The sequence below is a fragment of the Rhipicephalus sanguineus genome, chromosome 3, assembly GCF_013339695.2.
Source record: "Rhipicephalus sanguineus isolate Rsan-2018 chromosome 3, BIME_Rsan_1.4, whole genome shotgun sequence".
NCBI lineage: Eukaryota > Metazoa > Arthropoda > Arachnida > Ixodida > Ixodidae > Rhipicephalus > Rhipicephalus sanguineus.
The window spans coordinates 99,029,787-99,052,600 of NC_051178.1; the positions used below are offsets into that span (position 1 = coordinate 99,029,787).

The 22,814-nt window shown below is 45.5% G+C and overlaps 1 protein-coding gene across 1 annotated transcript in view; it reads right to left on the reverse strand.

The window, feature by feature from the left end:
- Positions 1-22,814, reverse strand: part of LOC119386853 (hemicentin-2-like) — a 195,293-nt gene that overhangs the window by 34,602 nt on the left and 137,877 nt on the right. The window contains 2 exon segments of the mRNA XM_037654117.2: positions 13,869-14,043; positions 15,711-16,021. Coding sequence (XP_037510045.1) covers positions 13,869-14,043; positions 15,711-16,021 — 486 coding nt within the window.

Consider the following 22,814-nt stretch of genomic DNA (forward strand, 5'->3'; position numbering starts at 1 on the left):
ACATAATCGAAGTCTCAAAGTCGCCCTATAATTCCCCAGTGTTGCTCGTGGACAAACCGGACAAAACCAAGCGTTTCGTGGTTGATTTCCGGCGCCTGAATAACGTCGTAATCGCAGACTCAGAACCCATGCCCAGGGCGGACGCCGTTTTTGCCAGTGCCGCGAACAAGAATTATTTCTCTAAGCTGGATTTCGTAAAGGGATACTGGCAAATCCCGCTTTCCCAACAATCCAAACCCAAGACTGCTTTTTCAACGAAGTCCGGCCTATACCAGTTTCGCTACATGCCCTTCGGCATCAAAACGGCACCCGCCGTTTTCCGCCCGGCTGATGCGACTAATTACCGAGGGAATACCCGGCGTCGAACACTACTACGATGACGTGCTCATAACAAGCGCAACCTGGGAGGAACACCTGTCGTCCCTGAGACAGCTCTTCGTCCGAATTGAAGCAGCAGGATTGACAGTGAGGCCTAGCAAGTGCGAATTCGGAACGGACGAGATTGATTTCCTCGGACACCGCATTGGGCAAAACAAACTTGCGCCACTTGGGAAAACCCTCAGCAAAATCCAAGCCGCACCCGCACCGAAGACGAAGCGGCAGGTACGAGCCTTCCTTGGGTTAACCAGTTACTACCGGGAGTTTATTCCAAATTATGCCGAGATCAGCAGCCCACTCACAGACCTGACCAAGAAGGGCGAAAACAACGTTGTCAAATGGACCGCGACACACGAGGAGGCGTTTACTAAGCTCAAGCAATGCATTTCGAGCCCCCCAGTGCTTCGCCTCCCCGACCTATCGAAGGAATTCGTACTACGCACCGACGCTTCCGACACCAGCCTCGGCGCGGTACTCATGCAGTCGCATGAGGGAACTCTCCACCCTATAGCCTATGCCAGCCGCAAATTACTTCCCCGAGAAGCCTCCTATAGCACCATAGAAAGGGAATGCCTCGCTTTGGTCTGGGGGATCCAGAAATTTAATATGTACCTATACGGGGTGCCCTTCTTGGTACAGACAGACCACCAGCCGCTCCGTTACATCAAGCAAGCTAAACAACTTAACAGCAGGGTTTTGAGGTGGAGTTTGCTTCTCCAGGAGTATCAGTTCAGAGTCGAACATATCAAGGGAAGCGAGAACGTCGGAGCCGATTACCTTAGCCGAATTTGAATTTGAAAGTGTTTGAAGTGTTTTGAGTTTGAAAATGTTTGAAGTGTTATTATTCCCTGTGTCAAGTGTGTATGGCTAGTGAGCCGAAGTGTTACTTGCGTTATTTTATGTGTACAATGCTATTGATATAATTGTATATGCATTATAATTGCAGAGCTTTGTGCGTTCGCATTGTTTATATGAAAGCTATGTTGGTGTTTTGTACTTATGTACTTGTGTTTATCTTTCATATGTTGTGACATTGAAATGCCCTGGAATTGTATTAAGAGTTCTATTATGAATGTGACGCGCATTGTGTATGGACTGAGTTATGGACTCTGTATGTGGGACATTTTTGGATGTGTATGTGCGCGCTAATTTGTGTTGTTTGAATATTATGTGATAATATTCTTGAAGTGGGGGGCAGTGTCACGAATTAGCGGGTTATAAAGCGCGCGCGAGGCCGCTTTCAAACTGCTACGAGACAGAACGGCGCGAATCGCGCGCCCAAGAAGCGCGAAAGACGAAAAAACAAGCATCAAAAGACGCCGGCGCGCCGCATCCTCCTCACCCACTCGAGCCAGACGCCGTAAACACGATCGAACGCCTGGCAAAGCCTGGATCTTTCTAGAAGGAGAGGGTGACGCATCCGCGAGCGATGCCGTCGCGATTCGAACATACGAGAAAGCTCTCGCCCTTTCCCCAGGCTTAGCTGTACTGCACGCAGAAGAAACATCCCGACGCTTCTAGAAACCGGGGAAGAAGGAATAAAAGCATGCAAACGACGAGGGCCAGTCAGTCAGTGCAGGCAGTGCAGTCAGTGAGAGAATAGAGACAGGAGTGGAGACCGGAGTGAGTCAGTCGGCCCGGTGATGGTGAAGTTACGCTAAGTGTGGCTTCGTTAGCCAAAGAAGACGTGTTTATGATGGTGTGCGGTCAGTCGATCGTCGATTTGGAAGAATCCGATGACGACACCGTGTGAACCGTGACAAGTCACGACGACGGTTGAGCTACGACGATCAACGCTGGAGCTGGCGTGAGTGTTTCCTTGAGAGAAGCATTCGATTACCGTCCAAGTATTGTGGACTGGATACGCCATTATCTATTCAGGACTGTAACTGTCGTTGAATAGTTGTAATGCATGCGATTGTATTCGTAGCGTGTGATCTGTTTGCTTAGCTCCCGTCGTGTAAACACCATCTGAGTTATATTGTGAAGCTGTAACTGGTACCAGCCGAGTGTGCACGTGTTTGTGTTATTTGTATTGCCTTAACTGAGAATATATTTCGTTTTCGTTTGTGTTGTCGACTCTCGGCTCTGACTCGGTCTTTGGAACACAACCGGCGTTCGCTGGCGCACCAAAGGACCAACCCTAAATTGTCCGCGCTTTCGTGGTGCGTTTTCGGAGGGCCGTGACGCCAGCCCTTAGAATCCGCCCGGCGATTGCCAACCCGATTAACGGGATTAGTGACAGCAACAGAATACGAAATCCCGGTTGTAAGTAAACGATGTAGATGCACTAAGCCAACAGTTATTTTCTTAGCGAGCAGACTGCTGAGGAGTATAAAATACGCTAACTTCCTTTTTATTTGTCCAGTGCACCTTATCACAACGAATATCAATCGTTGCCGCCTGATCATTACAGTAGACAGCATAACATTCGGCATGGAATACAAGGTTATTGTACCATCGTTGATTTGTTAAATGAAGAGGTTGAAGAGATATGCACGAAATAATAAGTAGATCAGTATGTCCTGCGCTGGAAAATTGAGTCAGATGGAATAAGATATAATTCAAGGAGATACAACAGAGGCAAAAAAAGCAAAAAATCTGAAAACTGAAAGACGCTTCCCTGATTAATGCTATATAGTTCACGACCCTCACCAAAATCTGTTAATTTAGCCGCAAGCTTTATTACAGATGACAGGTATGAAAAGTTAGTTCGTGTAATGATAGCAATGAGTAACGCCCAAAAATGACTTGAAACGCAAGTAGATAGTTCGAAAACGGTTTGTCCAGCGACACCTTGTCTTATATGACTGGAGTGGCACAATTTACAAGATGCCTCTGTATCTGGGAGTTTGATTAGCCTATAGTTTTTTTTTTCTCGGTTGCCGCAAACTGCTACATTATTTCGCTTGGTTTGGCATATTTTGTGGCAAACACGCCCTATTTTTCAGCAAATATTGTATTGTATATAGGCCTAGTACTTTGTGGATTGTACTATTTAAGAAGCAAACAACACAGCATACGTGGAACTCATTAATATAAGATACACTGTGATATTTTGGCGGTCGATAAAGAGCGCTTGTTTGACGAAAACCGTAAGGGTAAAGCAGCGATGCTATATTACGTAGGTGCAGCTGCTCGGTGATTAGGTTAATTGCACCTCGATATTTTTTTATGTGGTCTCCTTAAAGTTGGTATACTTTCGTGGTCTTGCAAAAATACAAAACCGCGTAATACGTACATGTTTTTTTTCTACTACGTCTTTCCTAACACCTGGCCTAACATTGTTTGATATAAACATTCTCTGTTTCTTTTATATGTTGTTTTCTCAAGTTAACTGCATCATCTGCAAAAGAACCGCTAGAAGCCATACTAGATTTAGTGGAAGTATGTTGGTAACAACAGCATGATAATACGGCTTCATGCCGGTAAGTCACGCTCACGCTCATTCAAGGCATATACATGCGCAGTAATGACAGGAAGAACCAGTAAACAACGTAAGGCGAGCCGTTAGAGCAAATCGCTAGGCGTGGATAAAACTCCCTCCCTCTTCATCGACCGCCTCCATTAGGCATTCCCACTCTCCGTAAGAGTTATTATGCACTTGGTTCAGAACGGTGCCTTGTGCAGTAGTGATGCGTCCGATGCTGACGTAATCACCATAGTCGAAATTACACGGCAGCTATATTAAATACTTCCGTGTTCTGCTTTTTGGAGCACATGCGAGATGCGTTTACCTCTTAATGAGTCATCCTCAAAGAAATTTGCACTTTAGTGTAAATGACAATCGCTACATCATGTCCGAGCTAATGAAATAAAAAATGAAGCGGGGTACTCATAAAAGACAACTGGCCACGATATCCGCAAGTTTATTGCGGCGGCCGGCGCAATTTGCGCTGCAGTTTCATTACGAAGAAAGATGACATACACATACATGTATTAACGTGTATTTCCTTATTACCGTTTGATTACAAGAATCTTTTTTTTCCTTCTGACATGTACCTTGTATTTTGCCTTCACTTTGAGGGAGTGCGGTCGAAGCAGGATCCAAAGGGGCTCTCATCAAAACAGCTACGCAAATGCTTTGTTGTTTCAGAACTTAATACGTTGCAATGAAACAGTGGTGCATTAACTACATTACCTACACTACGACCTCTGAATGCATATTTATGTGCTCGTTCACTATGAAGCAACCTTACTGAGTTAGCTATCGACAAATAATAAACACGGCGCCACAAATTAGATGAGAGAGAAACAATGAGAGAGCGAGGAAAAAAGCAGGGAGGTTGGCTAGATGTGCGTTTCCCGATTGATACCCTGCACTGGGGATTAGGCAGGCGTTGTGCCCCTCTAGGTGGCAGTTGCCAGCTTGCTGTCTCCCTCTTTTCTCTGTGTCCTTGTGTTCTATATATGCAAATCAAATAAAATAGAAAATAAATAAAATAACTCCAAGCTCACGCGTGTCCTTGTGTACCGCCATTGTTTGGAGAACTAAGCCAGCGAACGTTGTTATTTGACATTTTTTTACCTTCGTGTTGCCCGGTGCCACATATTTCACCTCGTAGGCTGCTTCTCCTGCTAACAGCACTCGAGGAGCCTACATTCTTAAGCCTTGGTCTATGCACCCTTTTATTCTATAGATACTGGCAAGTTCACTATAATCGAGAGGGAACTGTAGGAATCATGTTAAAAATAATGCATGCCGCACGGCATATGCTCATGTTTGTCATAGCACCAACCAATGAATGCACTATAGATTAAACAATAGAAAGCAGCGGGAAATTGCTCTCTGAGGGGACCGATAAACATAGAGTGCGGCCCCACTTGAGTAGGCATGATCATGAAACGTCGAATAATTTACAAGAACAAAATTAGTCTTGCTGACGGCGCACACAAGTGGCCGTAGTCGTTCTTTTCCTTAATTAAATAAAAAGTAATTTTTTTTGCTACAAGCTTTGATGACGTGCACGCGACAACGGTTACTTGTGTAATGCAGCGGCAGCGTGATCCCTGAAATGAGGCTTAAGTCTGGTATGTGCCGTTTATTTATACAGACAGACCAATGTAAGACTGTATGCCACGTGTTCGCGCTCAGGGATTGCCTGCCTTTCATGCAATAAGCTGGTTTGAGGACACCCCACTGCCGCGACCGCGCGCAGTTTCCGTTCACTGTACATATTATGTAAACAAATAGAGCTGGCAAACAACTCGGTGCTTCTTTTTCTGAAATATTAATATTTGGACTGTAAAAACTTCCCTCGCTTCGAAAGTATTCACGGAAATGCCGAGGAGGGCTTCCGCGTACTGTTTTCGTTGAGCGCCGGCAGCCAAACTAGAGTGTACAAGAGCTATCGAGTGGCGTGACCGCGCCTCACCGCCTGATCCCTTCTGAATCGCCGCCTTATGCCTACCGCGTCGACTGAAGGCGCAGGGCGCAGGAACTGCTAGGCGCGTCAGCGGCACCCGGCTAACGAGGCCCTATTTTTGATGCGGCTTTCGTAGTGTGTCTGTCGTTATTAGGTCTAGCACTTGTCGTAAGCCTTGATGGGCAAAACTCCAAAGCTTTTAATGGATAACAATTGTGCGGGTTTAACGTCCCGAAACCATGCTATGTATATGCGGGACGCCTTAGTGGAGGGCTCCGGAAATTTTGACCACCTGGGGTGTTTTAACGTGCACCTAAATCTAACTACACGGGCCTCAAGTATTTTCGCCTGCATCGAAATTGCGTCCGCCGTGTCCGCGATTCGAACCCCGACCTTCGAGTCAGCAGTCGAGCACCACAACCATGAGACCACCGGCTTTTTTAATACATGCTTTCTCCATAAGTCCCTTTCAGAGACACTGCAGATTAGTTCTTGTAGCCGAAGCGACTACTGGTACGCGAAATATAAAGATAAAGACGGGGTGATTGCCAAACTCGGGATTCACCATGTCAATGTAATTGAGCTAAACTCGTTGCTGGGCTAGTTTGTACATTACTCTGAAATAACTAATCGCCTTAGCACCGCCAAGAGAAAGAAGAGACAGAGAAACCGAAAGGACGTCGCTTACTCTGGTTTCTTCTGTCTCGATGCTTTCTACTCGATGCTTTGTACATTACTCTGAAATAACTAGTCGCCTTAGCACCGCCAGGAGAAAGAAGAGACAGAGAAACCGAAAGGACGTCGCTTACTCTGGTTTCTTCTGTCTCGATGCTTTCTACTGGTGGTGGTTCGGCGTCTAGTTTATTCGATGTAATAGAGCCGCTTTATTAGAACTGAGCTGCGCTCAGAAAGCTGTGTACAGAAAATATCAACATGTTGGAAGCATGCCGAACGTTTACCGTCACTTTACAAATGCGCTGTATTATTGTGACTTTTTCGACACTATGAAGGTTCACGGTAAAATCAGCGCGAAAAGACGGTACCACAGAGAGAAGAACGACGCCGCCTTTTCGAGCTGCTTTTACCGTGGATATTAACCAAATTTCCCAGTTTTGTACGCTACGAGGATAAGTCTAGCGTAAATGGACGGCGTACACATAACGGTCATCCTCAGAGGCGCTCCACGGATATTATTAATGGGGCGGGGTGGGCAGGTGTGACTGCAATGCTCGTCTTGTGCGTGCATTTACATGCACATGTACAAACTAAATACCGTAAAGCCTAGAGCACCACCACCCCTCCTGGCTACTCTTTTGGCACTTATTACATGAAACAATAATAAATTTATAATGCAAAACGCTTTCATAAGCAAGCGTTCGCTTGCTTGCAATGGCATCAATGGAAGAACTGGTTATATTGAATTTAGGCAGAATAACAGACGGGCTATATCCGCACCCGAGCTTTCTAATATGTTTGAGATAACCCCTTATGCACGGGGTTCGTGCCTCGAGATGCACGCGCGTCTTCGGCTCGGCTCCCTGGTATTTTAAGCCCTCGGAGCTCGCATAACCAATACACAGTAACCGCGCATAGCACGCGGTTGAAAGAAGGTAATCTTTTCACAATAAAGAAACGGCGTAAAACAGGCAAAATAAAACTGAGTCGTCACCCATATAAATCTTAACATAGAGTTATTTGTACTCAGTTCACTCATCAAACAATCGAGCGCATGAGTTCGTATAAGTATCAAGGCTTTGGATATCCTAGAGACTGCCGACAGATCGATCGTAGGCTTTCCTCGCTGGTTTGATACTTCCCTCTTCGTAGTGTATCCGTAGTCACTTACTATGGAGCGCGGCTCGAAGTGTTGCTTGCAAACCACACAGTATTCAGTGAGCAGCTAGTAGGACCCATGCGGATTCCAACTAGAGCACTGCACGGGCCGATTTTTCCGGCCCGGGCCCGGCCCGGCCCGAAAACGCCATGCTCCGGCCCGCCCGAGCCCGGCCCGGTGTTCTTAAATGTGGCCCGTACCCGGCCCGGGCCCGAAAGGTTTGGGCCCGGCCCGGCCCGGCCCGGCCCGTTTCAGCTAGTTATGCCTTGAGCATAAAGGAGGCACTGTCCAACCTTCGGTTACTGTGAAGATACCTGCCGCACACAAGATATTTTCTAGAGATTGTTTTAGGAACTTCTTTCAGTGTCACGACTTTCACTGGTACTGTGCATACTTTCGGTGAATTACGCGCGTAACACTCTTGCGAAATGATTGCAGGGCAATATAAAATATAATTAGTCATAGCTGGCTATTTTATGTACGCACGCAGTGCTAACCACGCAATCTCATTTTTGCATTTCAAAGAACAACTACAAAATATAATACCTGCATAAAGTGGAGAAAAACGCATGTCAGAAATTTTTAGGTTGAGTCTACATCAACTGCATACGAGCTAGGGCTGTTGAGTAAAAGTAGCAAGTCTCCTGCAAACTTCATCTATTGCACAATGCAATGAAAAAAAAAAAAACGTGCTCTAGCTGCTTCTGGGAGGAATACGCCAGGCTGGGCAGCGTTACATAAATTAAAGCTGTCGTGTTGACGCCTCGGCAGGCAACTGCACCCAACCTACACTACGTTTTCGTGTTCAAAACAACAAGGTTCTTTGTCCCACCCTTCTTCCCCGAGTTACCGCCACCGCCACTCGGGGAAACGAGTGTCTCTATGGTCTGGCGCATCACCACTAGTAATGGGAAAATCAACAACGGCGTTTGCTCTGGGTTAAGAGTCGCTCCGCATCTTGCACTTAAAATGCACGAAAAACAGCTCCTGAGATATCAATGACTCACAAGTCGTGTTGGCCAGTCTACGGGCATGCGAGCGTAGCTGCATACTCGGAATGTTTCCCTAGATACCAACGCGCACATCTTATATACACTAATCTAGGCAGTTTACCGTTGCTTATCTTACACGGAACCCAAGAACGTCTTTCACTCACTATAATGGCGGAAGCTTATATTAGGCGTTTTTTGAAATCCCATGTAGCATACCGATGGAGCAAAATTGTAGACGTCTTGTACCGTGCAATTTCTGTGCACGCCAATGCACTCCAGGTGGTTTAAATTACCCGGAGCCCTCAACGACGGCGTCTCATATAGCCTGGGTCGCTTCGGGAAGTTAAACCCCACAAAACAACAGAAACAAAGCCACACAACGTACACACGCAGTTATACCTATACGTATGAGACCCGGGCCTAATACGGGCCTGGCTCAGGCCCGAGCCCGACCCGAGCCCGAAGATCAAGGGCCCGAGCCCGGCCCGGGCCCGATCCAAGAACCCCTTACCCGGCCCGGCCCGGCCCGCGGGCCGGGCCGGGCCCGGGCTTTCGGGCCGGCCCGGGCCCGTGCAGTGCTCTAATTCCAACTGTCGCCTTTTTTATGGGTCTGCAGGCTCTTCAAACAGCGAATGTCTCGGCGCAATTTTGGCACGCCGGCATGTTCACACGTGCACCATGGTGCGTAGCGGGCTCTAAAACGCTACGCCTGCGCGGAAAACGCAGCATAGTCCCAACGAAATCTGGACAAGCGGCCTTTCTAGAGCGCGTTCTAAACTCTCTTGGGGCAACTAATACAATTACCCATGCAAGGTATCCGCTACGCCATAAATCATAATTTTTGTGAAGTAGGGAAGCACCCCCTACGCCATTATTCGTCTTTCTGTGGATAAGCGAGGCACCCGCTAGACATATAATCTGTATCGTATTATTTACACTTTTTTGATGCTGCATGTGGCTCATGATGATGAAGAATCATGGCTGAGCACTTTCCAGTGGGTGTGATGTTTTAAATCACACACTCGTTGCGCAATCAGCATTGTGTGATGCCTGGTTGTCATTTTGCTCTTCTGCCACGCTATATTACATAGGTCAACGCGATTCTTTTCCCCACATGACGCCTGTATAGGGTGTTCTTGCGAATGAGTTTCAAGCACCAGCGTGGGTTTGTGGTAGAACACTCGACTACCACGCCGAGGGTCCGGGTTCAAATGTCTTTCGATACTGGATATTTTTTGTCATTTAAGTTTTTTATGTCTATCGGTTATGCCAACGACGACGCTGCTCAGCACAGGAACTGACGGCTAAGAATTGAGCTCTAACACACATTTGTTCCGCATATATCATAGTGATAGGCAATTAGCAAGCTGGGACATATTATGTCAGCTCATACATCGTACCGATGTGCTCATTGAAAACCAATTATACTCTGCAGATTCTTAATTTACTTGAATTCTTTCGTTGAGCCGTCTGTAAGTTCTACTTCGTGTGTATGAGCTCGCGTACGATCATCAAGAATAGGTGCGCGTTACTGTGAGAAAAAATGCACAAAACTGAGGCTTGTGCGAATAGTAAATTTTAGCTTCGAAGTGAATTAGAAGTGAATAGTGATCTGGTCGAATTATATCGAATGAAATTCCAGTAGTACTTATCATATATTATAAAGAAAAATGAGGATATTTCTCATGACCCAGCTAACCTGCACAATATTTTTTTAAAGGGGTGGTGCCACCAAATTTGTGGCTTGCGCGTTCTTTGCTGTAAGCGTTTCCTATAGCTCATGGAAGCATGGTGCACGCACCAAGATTCATGTATTTACGCTAAATAATTTAATATCGCGTTTTGATGTGGACAACTTTCGGTTTCGGTTTCTGGGCGCCGAGGTTGGGCAGTGACGTAGAAGTGTAGGAGGCGTGGTCACGTGCCCACACAAGGCTGTGACGCACTTAGCCTGGAAGCGATCGAAACTTGGCGAGTGATGTAGCAACCGATGCTTTGCCGGTACTATAGTGAACTAGTACATATTCTAGTTCACTACAGCCGGTACGTACGTTGCGGAAGTGGCGGAGATCCGGACGTCGTTCACGTCACTACTGCATGTCTGGTGTGACGTCACTACAACTTTCGTTGCCCATCCTACAGATCTACGTCAGTGTTGGCGCGCTAGCGATGGGTTTCGATCGGGAGGATGGGCATTTAGGTACACTTTGGAAGTGAATTAAAATATATTCTAAACGTTTGCTTTTCCGACCCTTTGTGTGGAATGTCCTTGCATACAGAGGAAACACACAACAGGCTTGTTATAGCCTCGAAATTTGATGGCACCACCCCTTTAACTGAAGGAGAGTGGGATCCAGGCCCATCCCACCAATTCGCAGGGTACTCAATAAATGTGTGTGATCGATTGATTGATTGATTGATTGATTGATTGATTGATTGATTGATTGATTGATTGATTGATTGATTGATTGATTGATGGCGTGTGAAAATGTCATTCTTTTTGGTTCAAAGCGAAGTGGGAGCAACTTTGAATAGAAGCATGATTTTACTTTCCGTAGAATGCAAGTGCTAACCTGTCATATACGTTACGTTTTAAAACCTACTATACTGAGAGAATATAAGCCGGTATAACAAGCTTTTAAACTTAAGAAAGTCACAGTTTCACCGCAAGGACGAAGCAATGAATGCGATAGCAACAAATCGTATTGTCATACGAAGTGAGGCTGGTAGCTAACTCTTTTGGATCCGATCTCACGTAACTCTACAAAACACTGGTGAAAGAGAATACGGCCGCTCCAGGAAAAGATTCTGTTTCCGCACAGTCTCATTGCGTTGAGAGCGCAGCGCGTAGAAGGGGGTACACGAGCCGCCCGCTGATGGCTGCCGAGATAGCGCGCGGGCCAGCGATCGCGAACGCGATCGCGCCCTTATAATCAAAGTTCAAATTTGCTGCTCGAGCGACAACCTTACCCCTCGTATCTTTTCATGCTCTTCAAGACGTGCGGTGTGTTTCCCCTCTGCTTCGGCGGCAGGCCTCCAGAGCGGGGTGATGTTTTCGCATGCGCCCTTCCAGCGACGGAGATGGGCTCGTTCATTTGATCTCTGCTTCAGACGCGTTCGTCGCCCCCGCTCATGCGCCTTTATCAGCCGTAGAACATATGATACGCGCGGGAATGTTATCAATTTGGGGTTTATATAGGACATGACGGCGACGTCAACGGCGACAGCGAAAACCCCTCGAGAGTGCTAATATAATTGCTATTGCAATAAAATCATGAATGGATGCGACGTAAATTTGTTCATTTAACTTTAAAGTGGGGCTTTGCGGCCGTGCGGATTTTCCTAGATAGGTGTATTCACGGTACAGCAGGCCCCCACTGCAGTGAAACCACCTTTGCAGTGGGTTCCATGCGGTTTACGTCGCTATTCGTTGATTTCGAATACTTCCAAAATTATAATAAATTAAATTCATTTCGAAGCGAATTCGAATACTGTAATAATCGTTCGAATATTAGACCTACTCGAATATTCGCACAAGTCTACACAGAACGCTTAAAAGTACTAGGCGGCAACCTAAACATTTGTCGCTGCGGTGATCCAGTAACTAATGTGTTCGGATGCTGACCCGAAAATCGCGGGTATGATCCCTGCCGCGACTGTCAAATTTCCATGAAGGCGAAATGCTAGAGGCCCGTGTACTTAGATTTAGGTTCATGTTAATGAACCCCAGGTGACTGAAATTTCCGGAATCTTCCAGTTCCGGCGTGCCTCGTAATTATATCGTGGTTATGGAATAAAGCTCATCTGTGCAGCGTAGCGTTCATTGTATGGCATTTACCCGCATGGCAGAAATTTCGCTTAATAAACATTGCTACATGGTACTTAAATACTTTATTACACGCTTTACTACCTGCTCTCAAAGTCTGTGCTGCAGTTTGTTATTTTTCATATACGCTGCTCAGCTTTGTTTGCACCGAGACGCTATTGTAGTTTTTGTACGAAACGTTAAGCAAGGTAATCAAGGGAGCAGCCGGCTTTGAGAACCGTCGGCATCCTCTATTGTGCGGCCAACCACGGAGTAAAACAAAGGGGGCTCATACACAGACTACAGCGCCAGCTCCTTGTTGGGCCGTTATATCTTTTTATCAAGATAGCACAGAACACGTGTTTACTTTCTTGTCGTTTTTCTTTTAGTCTGGCATTCAGCCGAGAAAACGACGTACTGTGGTTCCAGACATAAACTTTGCATTCTTATTCTCCTGCGCCTCTTTCGTTCATTAACAGTTTGCAACAACCACTCTAGGGAAATTAAAAATTCTTTATGCGAAGGCGTCTAAGACATGGAGACATTTCGAGAGCTGTGTGTTCATACTGGTTAGATTTAAGGTAAGCCTGCTACAAAATTCTGGTTGTAAGTCTTATCGTCCGAGCAACGTAAACGCCATCATTTAATGGTACTTCTTACCAGGTTTGCGACGGACGATCTTACAGTAATGATGTTATAAAGCGCCTTACATGTGTAAGTCTGCGTAATGTGTCATAACTCCAATAATGATTCTACAGCATTCTCTCAGATGGACGCACAATAAAGAACTTAGATGTACAAGCCTCGCTTTTTAACGCATATGAACCTCAGGTTCTGAAAGTTTAAAAATGCACTTTTTTCCAAGATTGCACCACCACCGCGATTGCACCATGACATTTTATCCTTCTCTATATTGATATTTGAATGACAGCCAAGCCAAAAATTCCTACTAATTGCTTTAATTAGCGTCATGGTCAGCCATGCGTTTGTTTCCCAACCACCCTTTCCGCACTGCTCGCATCCCTGCTCTATTATCTTCCCAATATGGTGACTTCACAGTATGGCGTCCATAACTCTGAGCCTTTCTAGAATAAAGCTGAGAACCACATAAGCACAAACATGCCTACCGGCCAAATACAACAACTTGAAGCCAAACTTTCAGTTCGAGGAGGCCCATATTGCACCACACCTATTCCTCTGGAAATTGTATACTGACTTTTGAAACAATTCTAATCCCTCGAAACAGTATTTTGCTGAAGTTTTGACAAAGTAAGATGTGCTGCAACGTCTTCGTTGAAATATCGGCGCATTTTGTGAAATGACGAATTACTACCCTAGATTATTAGGTAGCATACAGTGTCACAAGGATTATAACATTTTCGCTGTTGCCAAATTGGCTTTGCTGTGACGGAGAATGGAAAATTATTTGAACAAACGTTCAAGGAATGGAATGCGCTTAAAGTTCGCGCTGTAGAAACGTAGGCTGAACTCACCGACGACGTGAAGCCGCACCGTGGAGTTCCTTCGGGCGCCATCACGGAACACGGCTGTGCACGTGTACAGACCGGCGTCCTCGAAGCGCACGCTGTTCACCTTGAGACTGGCCGGGTGGCCGATAATGGAAAAGTAGGCCCGCCCCACCCAGCCATGCCCCGCTGAACGGTTCACCTGCACGCACACATGCATAAAAAACAGCGTCATGCAGGTGCAGCGGTAAGCAATTTCCTAGGCTAGCACAACAGAACTTTCCAGTAACCAACATGTCTGCAAATCCGCGCAGACGAAAGCTACAAGTAATTTATTTATTTACAGAATAAACCTTGCAAAATGCTTCGCAACTTCTAAGTAACAGTGTGTCCTAATTACAAACGAACGTCACTAGCATGTGTTCAACAAAACTTCTCGCTGTAGTAGCTCACGAATGTACCTCATGCTGGTGTATTTATGCACTCTTTTGTAATTACCAAAACTGTATGAAGGAATCTGCACCTATATTTTTGCACGAATTCTCTCGAATTAATATTTGGTACACTAGAGCCGGTAGACTACAAAAATAGTCGTCTAATTGAGTTATTTTGCAGGCCACGGGCTGCTCGCTAAAGACATGTATATATTATTACCTTTATAAATAGTTTTCATTAATACTGATATCTAGGTGAACTAGTATACTGGTTTATCACACTGCGGGCGTTACAGCACGGGTGCGCTGACCGCTTTGTCATGGCAGCAGGAGATTAACGCAGAAACCGAAAGGTCGATGTATCCCGTCGGAAAGCGATGCTAAAGCTATAGGCGACGAACAGCAGGTTGTTTGTATTCTCTACGCGCACACTTGTATGCTTTAAGGTTTGATGCGCGTTAGTCGAAACACTCTGTAAAAGACACACAACGCCCCACATTCCTTTCCGATCTTTCATGGGGACCAGTCCACACATTTCGACTGCGAATATTCTACCCGCCCAGCCATCCCGGTCATCACTGTCGTGTAATTCTATCTCCAAACTTGACAGGTCTCACCTGTGTGTGTTTGAGTGATTGATCGGAATGATTCTTGTGTGCTACGACCAGCAGTAATTGTGCGCCTGTGTTCTGTTTCTGTTTATGTCTGCTTATCAATTTCTCCCAGCCCAGAATACCAAACTGGATATTTCAGCTTAACCACTTCATTTTTCAGCTGTCTCTATATCTGTTTGTTATAAATATAAAATAATGGCGAAAGGAAAAAATATTGTTTTACAATTAACCACTGTAGTAGAGGTTAAGTCATCAATGATATTGAATGACATTGCACTAACTCAATCGATCAATTCATCAATTATTCATATTTTATTATTTCACAATGAAACTGAACAAAATAAGGCTGTACAGAATGATGTCCCACAGTATAAACTGAAATGGGACCTCCTGTAAAGATAAATATAATTCTTTTATTACCAACAACACTAGCAAAATTAGCAGGATTAAAAAATATACAAATAACGAGATACAGGTATAAGCAAGTGAGGACATCAACAAACAACAGTGTATCAGCTCATTAGGCTACAGCGAAGAAGACCGAGCCAAACTCATACACACACAGGAGGGGTCACAGGCTTAGTTTTTTCCTCTTTCTTGTCGCGCTGTAACATAATGAATCAATACCAACTAGCCCAGTTCACTGTACTCCGGAACGTGTCAGCGGTAAATGATGCTGTTCACTATCTTCATTATAATACTGTAGGCTCTTTTTTGCGGAGGACGGAAAGTTGCTATGTCATAGTTAAATATGGAATATACGACCCTTAATGCGTCTGAATGACGCACGTGTTCTTCCTATTGCGCTCACGCGTGCTTACCTGTAACAAGTTGTTCCCTCGTGCCCCCGCGGCGCCTGTGGCGCCGGAAGTTATGGCTCCACTAGAGGTGGCCTCCCTGCTGGCGGTCGGGTCTGGCCCGAAGTCCACCGTGTATATGGGTTCACGGCTCGCTGCTGCCGCGCGGAACCCGTATCCTAGCGAGGATCCCGCGCCACCGGAACCGTGAGGTTCCCGCTCAGCCGTGTGATACCAGTGCACGAAGGCCAGTGAGTCGTTGGAGAGGGCGTCCCTCAAGTCGCACGGCAGCTCCGTCTGGTGGCCCTCACGCACTATCAGGCGCTTCGAAGTACCTGCGACACGAGAGTCGAAGAGAAACTTATGGACAAGCAGCACAGTATTGTTGCGTAAGCTCAAGGAAACGATCGTGGTTAATAGAATAGGAAAGTAATGCGGCAAGCGAGATTTCTTCAGTATTTTAGTACACTCATAATCAGTTACCGCTTACAGTGCTAGATATAGCCAGGAAACCGGAAATTTTTCGTCTGGTTTCCTGCATATAGCCGATAATTAAACCAGGACCTGATTAAGAATGTACACAATGCTCCTCACGCATTTACATTAAACAATATCTCTCCCCTAATCAGCGGTTGCAAAAGAGCCTTTTTTGTGAAATGTTGTACGGCAACATAATAGGTGACCTTAGTTCCTCAACAATTCATTTTCGGGAAGCCACGCATGTTCACAACGCACCAGAAGAGATTAAAGACGCACCCAAGACTCCCTCGTTGGAAAGGTGCCTTGTTAGCGCCGGCTACGGTCAGTTCCGGTGGGACACTTCTTGTGTCTTCCGGACACTGGTTTCGTGGACGCCCTGTTGCACGCGTTTTGGTCGACCTAACCAAGTAACGCTTTCGCATTAATACAAATTCTTAGTGTCGCCAGTGTAGACTTTGATTGTCTTGTTAAAATACGAGTGCGTTGTCGTCTGAGCTGTCTACGTGGACCACCTTAGATTTTTCTCACGGGGATGACAACGAGATACTGCACGCAGGAACATCGCTATCTTGTCAAGAATAATTTCAGTGTGAGCGTTCAAACCAACTATTGCTCGTCGATTGCAGTATTGCATTTTCCGCCTTCTGGGAAAGAGAGAGACAACTTTATTTGTGTCCTTGCTGGGGTCAAGGGAGGCGGGGGCCGGGAAACTAGCCCTACCGGAGCCCCCCTTCCTCAGGCGGCGGCCAGACCTTGGGTGCTTGGTGGCGTCGCGCACAGACCTGACTGCACTCAGAATTTGTGTATAGCACTAATCCTTGCAAGGATTGCACAGCACTGCCACTGAGCAACAAGCAAACTTCGCCTCGGGGTTGACGCCTGATGACAACAGGGAAGAGTTGTAAAAGTGGCAGAATGAAACGACAGCCAGAAAGGAACGCTCGGTCACGGCAAACGGAATTTTCAGAGTTCAACTCCTGCCTCCATAAATGGTGCCGTATAAAACTTCAAATCATCCCTTAGCGTCGACATCAGTAGGAGATCAAAGAAGACGTGAGTTCATGCAGTATTCTGGAATAAGTACTTTCGCAAGGGACCTGAAATTGCGCATATTTTGGAAACAAAACACAAAGAGGAAAAGTCCCGTTTCGTAATTGAGAACGAGTCTGCGCCCGCTCTCGAAAATTGACAATTAGTTCTTTAAGTTGAGGACGTCGAGGATGTCGCCGAACGCGGATCTGTATGAAACTAAATTTCATCAGCGTTGGAAAATTATTTTGCAACGCGTGCGCTTGGGAGGATGCCCTGCATCCTAATGAATGCAGTTAAGAATATGTTAGTCTTTAGCCTCACACTTTTGTGGTCATAGCATGAAGAATGAATGAATGAATGAATGAATGAATGAATGAAAACAACTTTTATTACGTGCAGCAGGGCGCGACGAAGTCGCGCACCCGGCTTAGTCCCACGTTAGAAGTCACATTTTTATGAATTGCGTGTAGCCATAACTTTTAGTCTTACTTATGAAGTTATTCAGAATAACGCAACATGAGCACTTTATGGCGGCTGCTCAGAATAAATAACTAAAGCATGGTGAAGAGCAGGTGAAGAGCGACCGATGCACATGAAGCAACGTTCTAAGAACCTATCACGCAAATTGTGACATCCTGTGAATTGCGTGTGCCGGTATTCATTTGCCAAAAAGAAGCAAACAATTTTTTAAACATACTGACATGATACGCATAGATGCGTGCAGAGTTCACGATAGCCCATGCCAACAAAGCTTCTTTTGTCGTGAGTGAAGAGAAAGCAGTTCAGGTGTTCTGCAACTCATGAGTGTACGTGTGGTGTCAAACCTTTTGTCATAATTGTAATGTCGCGCTGCTCGTACATCTCTATACTCCTTTGCAGTGTAGAAGATGTAATTATTGGTTGTAATACCAGCTCTCATCTATGTCAACAGCTTTGCGAGTACACTTTCGAGGTGAATAAGTAAACGCATTTCTAGCTATGATTATTATCAACCCACTCGGTTAAATCCAGTACAGACACGTTGGAAAGAACTAATCTATTATGAGGAAATTCCTATGATGAAGCGTATGCATGTCTGTACAACGAACCTCGCTATGCATATGGAAAAGTTGAGCAAGCCTGCCGTGTTCGTCGGATCTTCAGCGCTTTCATTGCTACCAGGAGAGACGACTGTCAATAGTGCGTCGCACAAAGGAACACCGCTATTTATACAGCACCCAAACGCGTGGATCTCTCTGTGCGGTAATCACATATTCTGAGTAATATCCGCCAGTTTCTGCACTATTGAAATTATCGCAAGAAGCACGCTACATGGCACTATACAAACCTTATATCTCACAGCTACAATCGCTGCGCAGAGCAATACAAGAATATTGATAACGAAAATTCTTTTTGCGCGATTATAACAGCACAACCAACCCTGTTCGCTGGTTTGTCCCCAGCCGATGTACCGTGCTTGTCCATTAAGCATGGCCCACATTTCGTGCATCGCCCGCTTTCACCTAGTTCTATAGCTGCAGTGAGGCATGTCAGAAGTAAATCATTCTTTTTGTGCGACAGAGGGCGCTGAACAAGCGCTCTTTCTTCCTCAACGCATATGGTTTAATGGAAGATCCCAGTGTTTCTGACGGCCCACGCGGACTAGTCGACCGAATTTGTAGCTGCTTTCTCGGCCCTGCGCTCTTTTCAACGAGGAACGCAACATCCTGGATCTACAGTATTCAGTAACTATTGCTAAGTGTTGTTTCATAAACATTATACCTGCGATCCTCGCGTTCTGGTGTGCGACGTGTAGCCATGCGAGAAAGCGCGGCAGTTTGGCGCAAACTTGGCATGGAAGAACAAGATGGAAGCGAGCGCCCGATATTCTTCGCGAGAGGGAAGCGGCGACTGTAGATGAGAATTTATTGCCCACATAGGCAGGCCTCTTCACTTCCTCGAACAAGGATTCTTGTTGTGTAATATTCAGCAGTCTTCTCTTGGCGCAAGGTTGATTCTATTAGGTTTTCTTTGCAGGCGCCGGAAACTGCGGTGACCACCAGACGTCAATAATGCATGCATGAATACACTGAGCTCTCGTAGTTTCTGATCAAGACTCACGAGACTCTTTTCGCGTAAATATGTTTTTCTCCCTGGTTTTGCGAGTTAGGCAACCTGGTCTTGGCGCTGTTCGCTAGTTGAGCTCTGAACTAGCAGTTGCAGAAGGGCTCTTACGCCACGTGGCCTAACGCCTTCCGAGACAGGACTGCCTGTCTTGCTACTGCCTCTAGGTTTATTATCGCCCATCGTTTGTCTAATAATACAGTTTTGTACGATTTTGCATTTCCTCCCATGATAGGCTTGTTACGGAGTTCCGAATGCTCACTTTGTGGATGGCTTTGGGTCCAGCATAAACTATATGCCAGTTTCTGCTATAGTGATCTTCTGCGTTTTTCCACAAAGTTCTGACTAGATGTTACTACTTGATTCAGTTAATTCAGCACTACAGAAGACAGAGCAGCGAGCGGTTCTTTTTTGCTGCACACTTATAAGAGCATTGTGCGTTCCTTATGTGAACGTTTTCCTCGGGTTATCTTTCACGGTGACTCTCTTATGTTGACTACATCTTCAGAACGTCAAGTGCTGTGAAATATATCCCCTTGCAAATAATTGCCCAATATATTACGGTCATATGTATGTATATATTGAAAACTACATCTTTGTGGACACTAGAAGCTGTGCTGCGGCATGTTGCATCATCTCGATGACCGATGCTGCTTGGTCGGACTCTTGGAATTACAGTCTACTAATCGGTTGCAATGAGCACCGCTGATTCCGCTGCGCTTCGCAAGCTGAAGAATGGCCTTGGGTATCAAGTTGTAAGTATCTTGGACTCTTGTTCGGCTGTTCAACAACTGCATCCTGACATTTCTCGGGACTATGTCTCCTGTCATTGACATCACCTAAAGAAATTACCATATAAGGATTGAAATAACGCTTTAATGGATATGTTCGCTTGTTCGTGTCACTACACACAAAAATGCTGATATGCTAGCCATTCATACATTTGAAAAATGTACAAAGGTACAGCGCCTATATATCTAGTACACCCTAAAGAGGTAATTCATCCCCGTTTTCGTTCGTTATGAAAACCACCGCTTCAGCCCTGAGTTGTGAAGGGATGCAGGTGGTGTGGAGTCTTTGTAGATGTCAGCTAAAGTACCTGCCTGAGTTTTAGCTACTCCTTGTCGACTCTTTGCTTTTAAGACGCCTGGCATCCCTACTGAGTCGAATGACTTTTCGCTGTTTATAAAGGCTAAATGAAGAGGTTAATTATATTCGGGAGCTTTCTCCATTACCTAAGTGATCACATGAATGTGATTGATCGTAGAGTAGTCTTTCCTGAAACCGGCTTAATCTCTACGTCGGTTGAAGTCAAGTCTTCCTCTTGTCCTGCTTGTCTCACAACATATTGAAACCCCGCTTATCTCTAAGATGGTGGATGTACTCCTGACAAGACATGAAAATCATGAAGAGTTATTAGCAATCAGAAGCTCATAAAAACGGTAATAAAAATATACGCCCTCGGAAAATAAAGCATCAAAAGCCTAGGTCAGCGTCAGTTGCAAGCATATTTTCAAAAGACAGAGTTGCGTATTTAATAACTCTGGGTTAGCAGCTTTACCGAACAGGCTCTAGACAAGCGTTGATATCAAAACACAGCAGGCATCTGGAATGAACGCGTCCCGAATCAATGCGCCACTTTCGCAATCTGCCAGGGGTGCATAGCATGCCTCACGCCAATGGTAGGCTCTAGCCACGCCATTAATCGAGCAAACTTTCATTTGCAGGGCCTGATATTCATTCAGCAAAATTTAAATTGTTGCAAATCAGTTCTGCGGAATCCCGCAAGGTGGCGGGATTCCGACCCCGGACCAGGATGAATTTTTCGGCAACTAAGAGGCTTTATTTCTGAAAAATCCGTATGGATTTCCTTGTGGCTTCGTGTTACAAACGGGTGGTTGTCTATTTTCCCTTTCTTAAAATTTAAATTGTTCTCAGCCAAGCCGCAAAGCTAATGCTAAATAATGAAATAAACCTACTGAAGTATAAAATCACAGGTTCATGGTTATCGCAATGTTTTAGATGTGTAGTATGTACATTCCCAACAACACGCCGCTGAGTACATTAACGTCAGCTGTGTGGTAGAGAATACGCCGTAGTTTTGAGAATGAAGCATGCACAGGAAAAAGCATAGTGAGCTGCATAAAAGCGAGAAAGTTACATGGTGTGCTTGACTGCAGCCGTGGGCGCAATCCGGGACCAAGAGGGTCAACGACCCTCGGTTACCCCATCCCTCAACGCGCTCACCGGTGCCTAATGACGCTCACTGAACTTCCCCACTATCAGGTCAAGCAGTCACTCCGCACAACACGGTGATGCAGTTTTCTATCTGTGCGCTTCCTACCGGCGTGCTTATGGGCTCCTCTTTGAGTGATGATATGCGCATGCAGAAAGTCGTTACCCACAGATAGAACCTAGCGCACCCTGTAGCGTCATATCTCGAACTTGATGTTCTGCTCAGATTCTAATCGTCTCTCCATATTATGCAATTTATTTTTTGATGCGAGCAAAGAAGTGTATTAAATACATCGATTTTTTTTTGCTTCGGCAGACAGCGCTGTTTCCTTGCCAAGAACTCACTTCGCGAATGAAGCGATTTCCGTCCCTCCTACGTCTCGCGCGCCGACATTTTTAGAAATATTTTCAATAACTCTCTTCGCATCATGGCTTGGAAATTAAATGTCTCAAAGGAAGCAAGTACAAACGAGCCACTGCTGAAACGCGTAAAGCCAACATAACATGCGAGCCCATAATTATGTTCCCGTCGTCGTGGTTGTCCCCGTCATTGTTGTTAATACTGCTGTTTCTGAGCCACCTCGGCTCACTGGCGCATTCCGGCTACAGTATACCTATACAAGCACAGCAAAGGCAAATATAATAAAAGTTCTTCAATTTCACCTAGGCGTTTCCTTCTGGCCTGAAGAATTCCATCGAACCATGCTGTGCGTAGACAGCATGAGTAGCGCATTCTACAGAAGCCACGTTGGAAAGACGTCAATATTTTCTTGAGGTAGCCAACAACGACAACCCCATTGACATGTAGCGGCTTCAACGTTGCTGGCATAGAGCTCTCTACAAAGATTGCCATGGACAACTCTACAGCTATTTGAATATCGCAGAGATAGGCCACATTCTACTCGGGGTTTCGGTGTTTCGGATATGCTCCAACACTTCATCTTCTTTTTACATAAATTATTTAGGTTCCGTATCGCAATTTATTTAGTCAAATATGAAAATGAGTTACCTTCGTCTAATAATGCACTGACTGATTGTGCCAGGAATTCTGAAGTGTAGACGGCTTTTTTTAGATGCTAAAGCTTAACATTAAACGTGACAGACGACGTCCCGCTGTCTCAGCGATTCATATCTACTACAGAACTTCAACACACTTGTTATAGGAATAAATATCCCTTTTAACAATGCACCTGTTTATGTTCTAGGTAGGTACGGTGGCGTCCTCTAAAACTACCCCGCTACCGAGTGCACCAGTTGGAAGCGAATCCATTAGAGGGT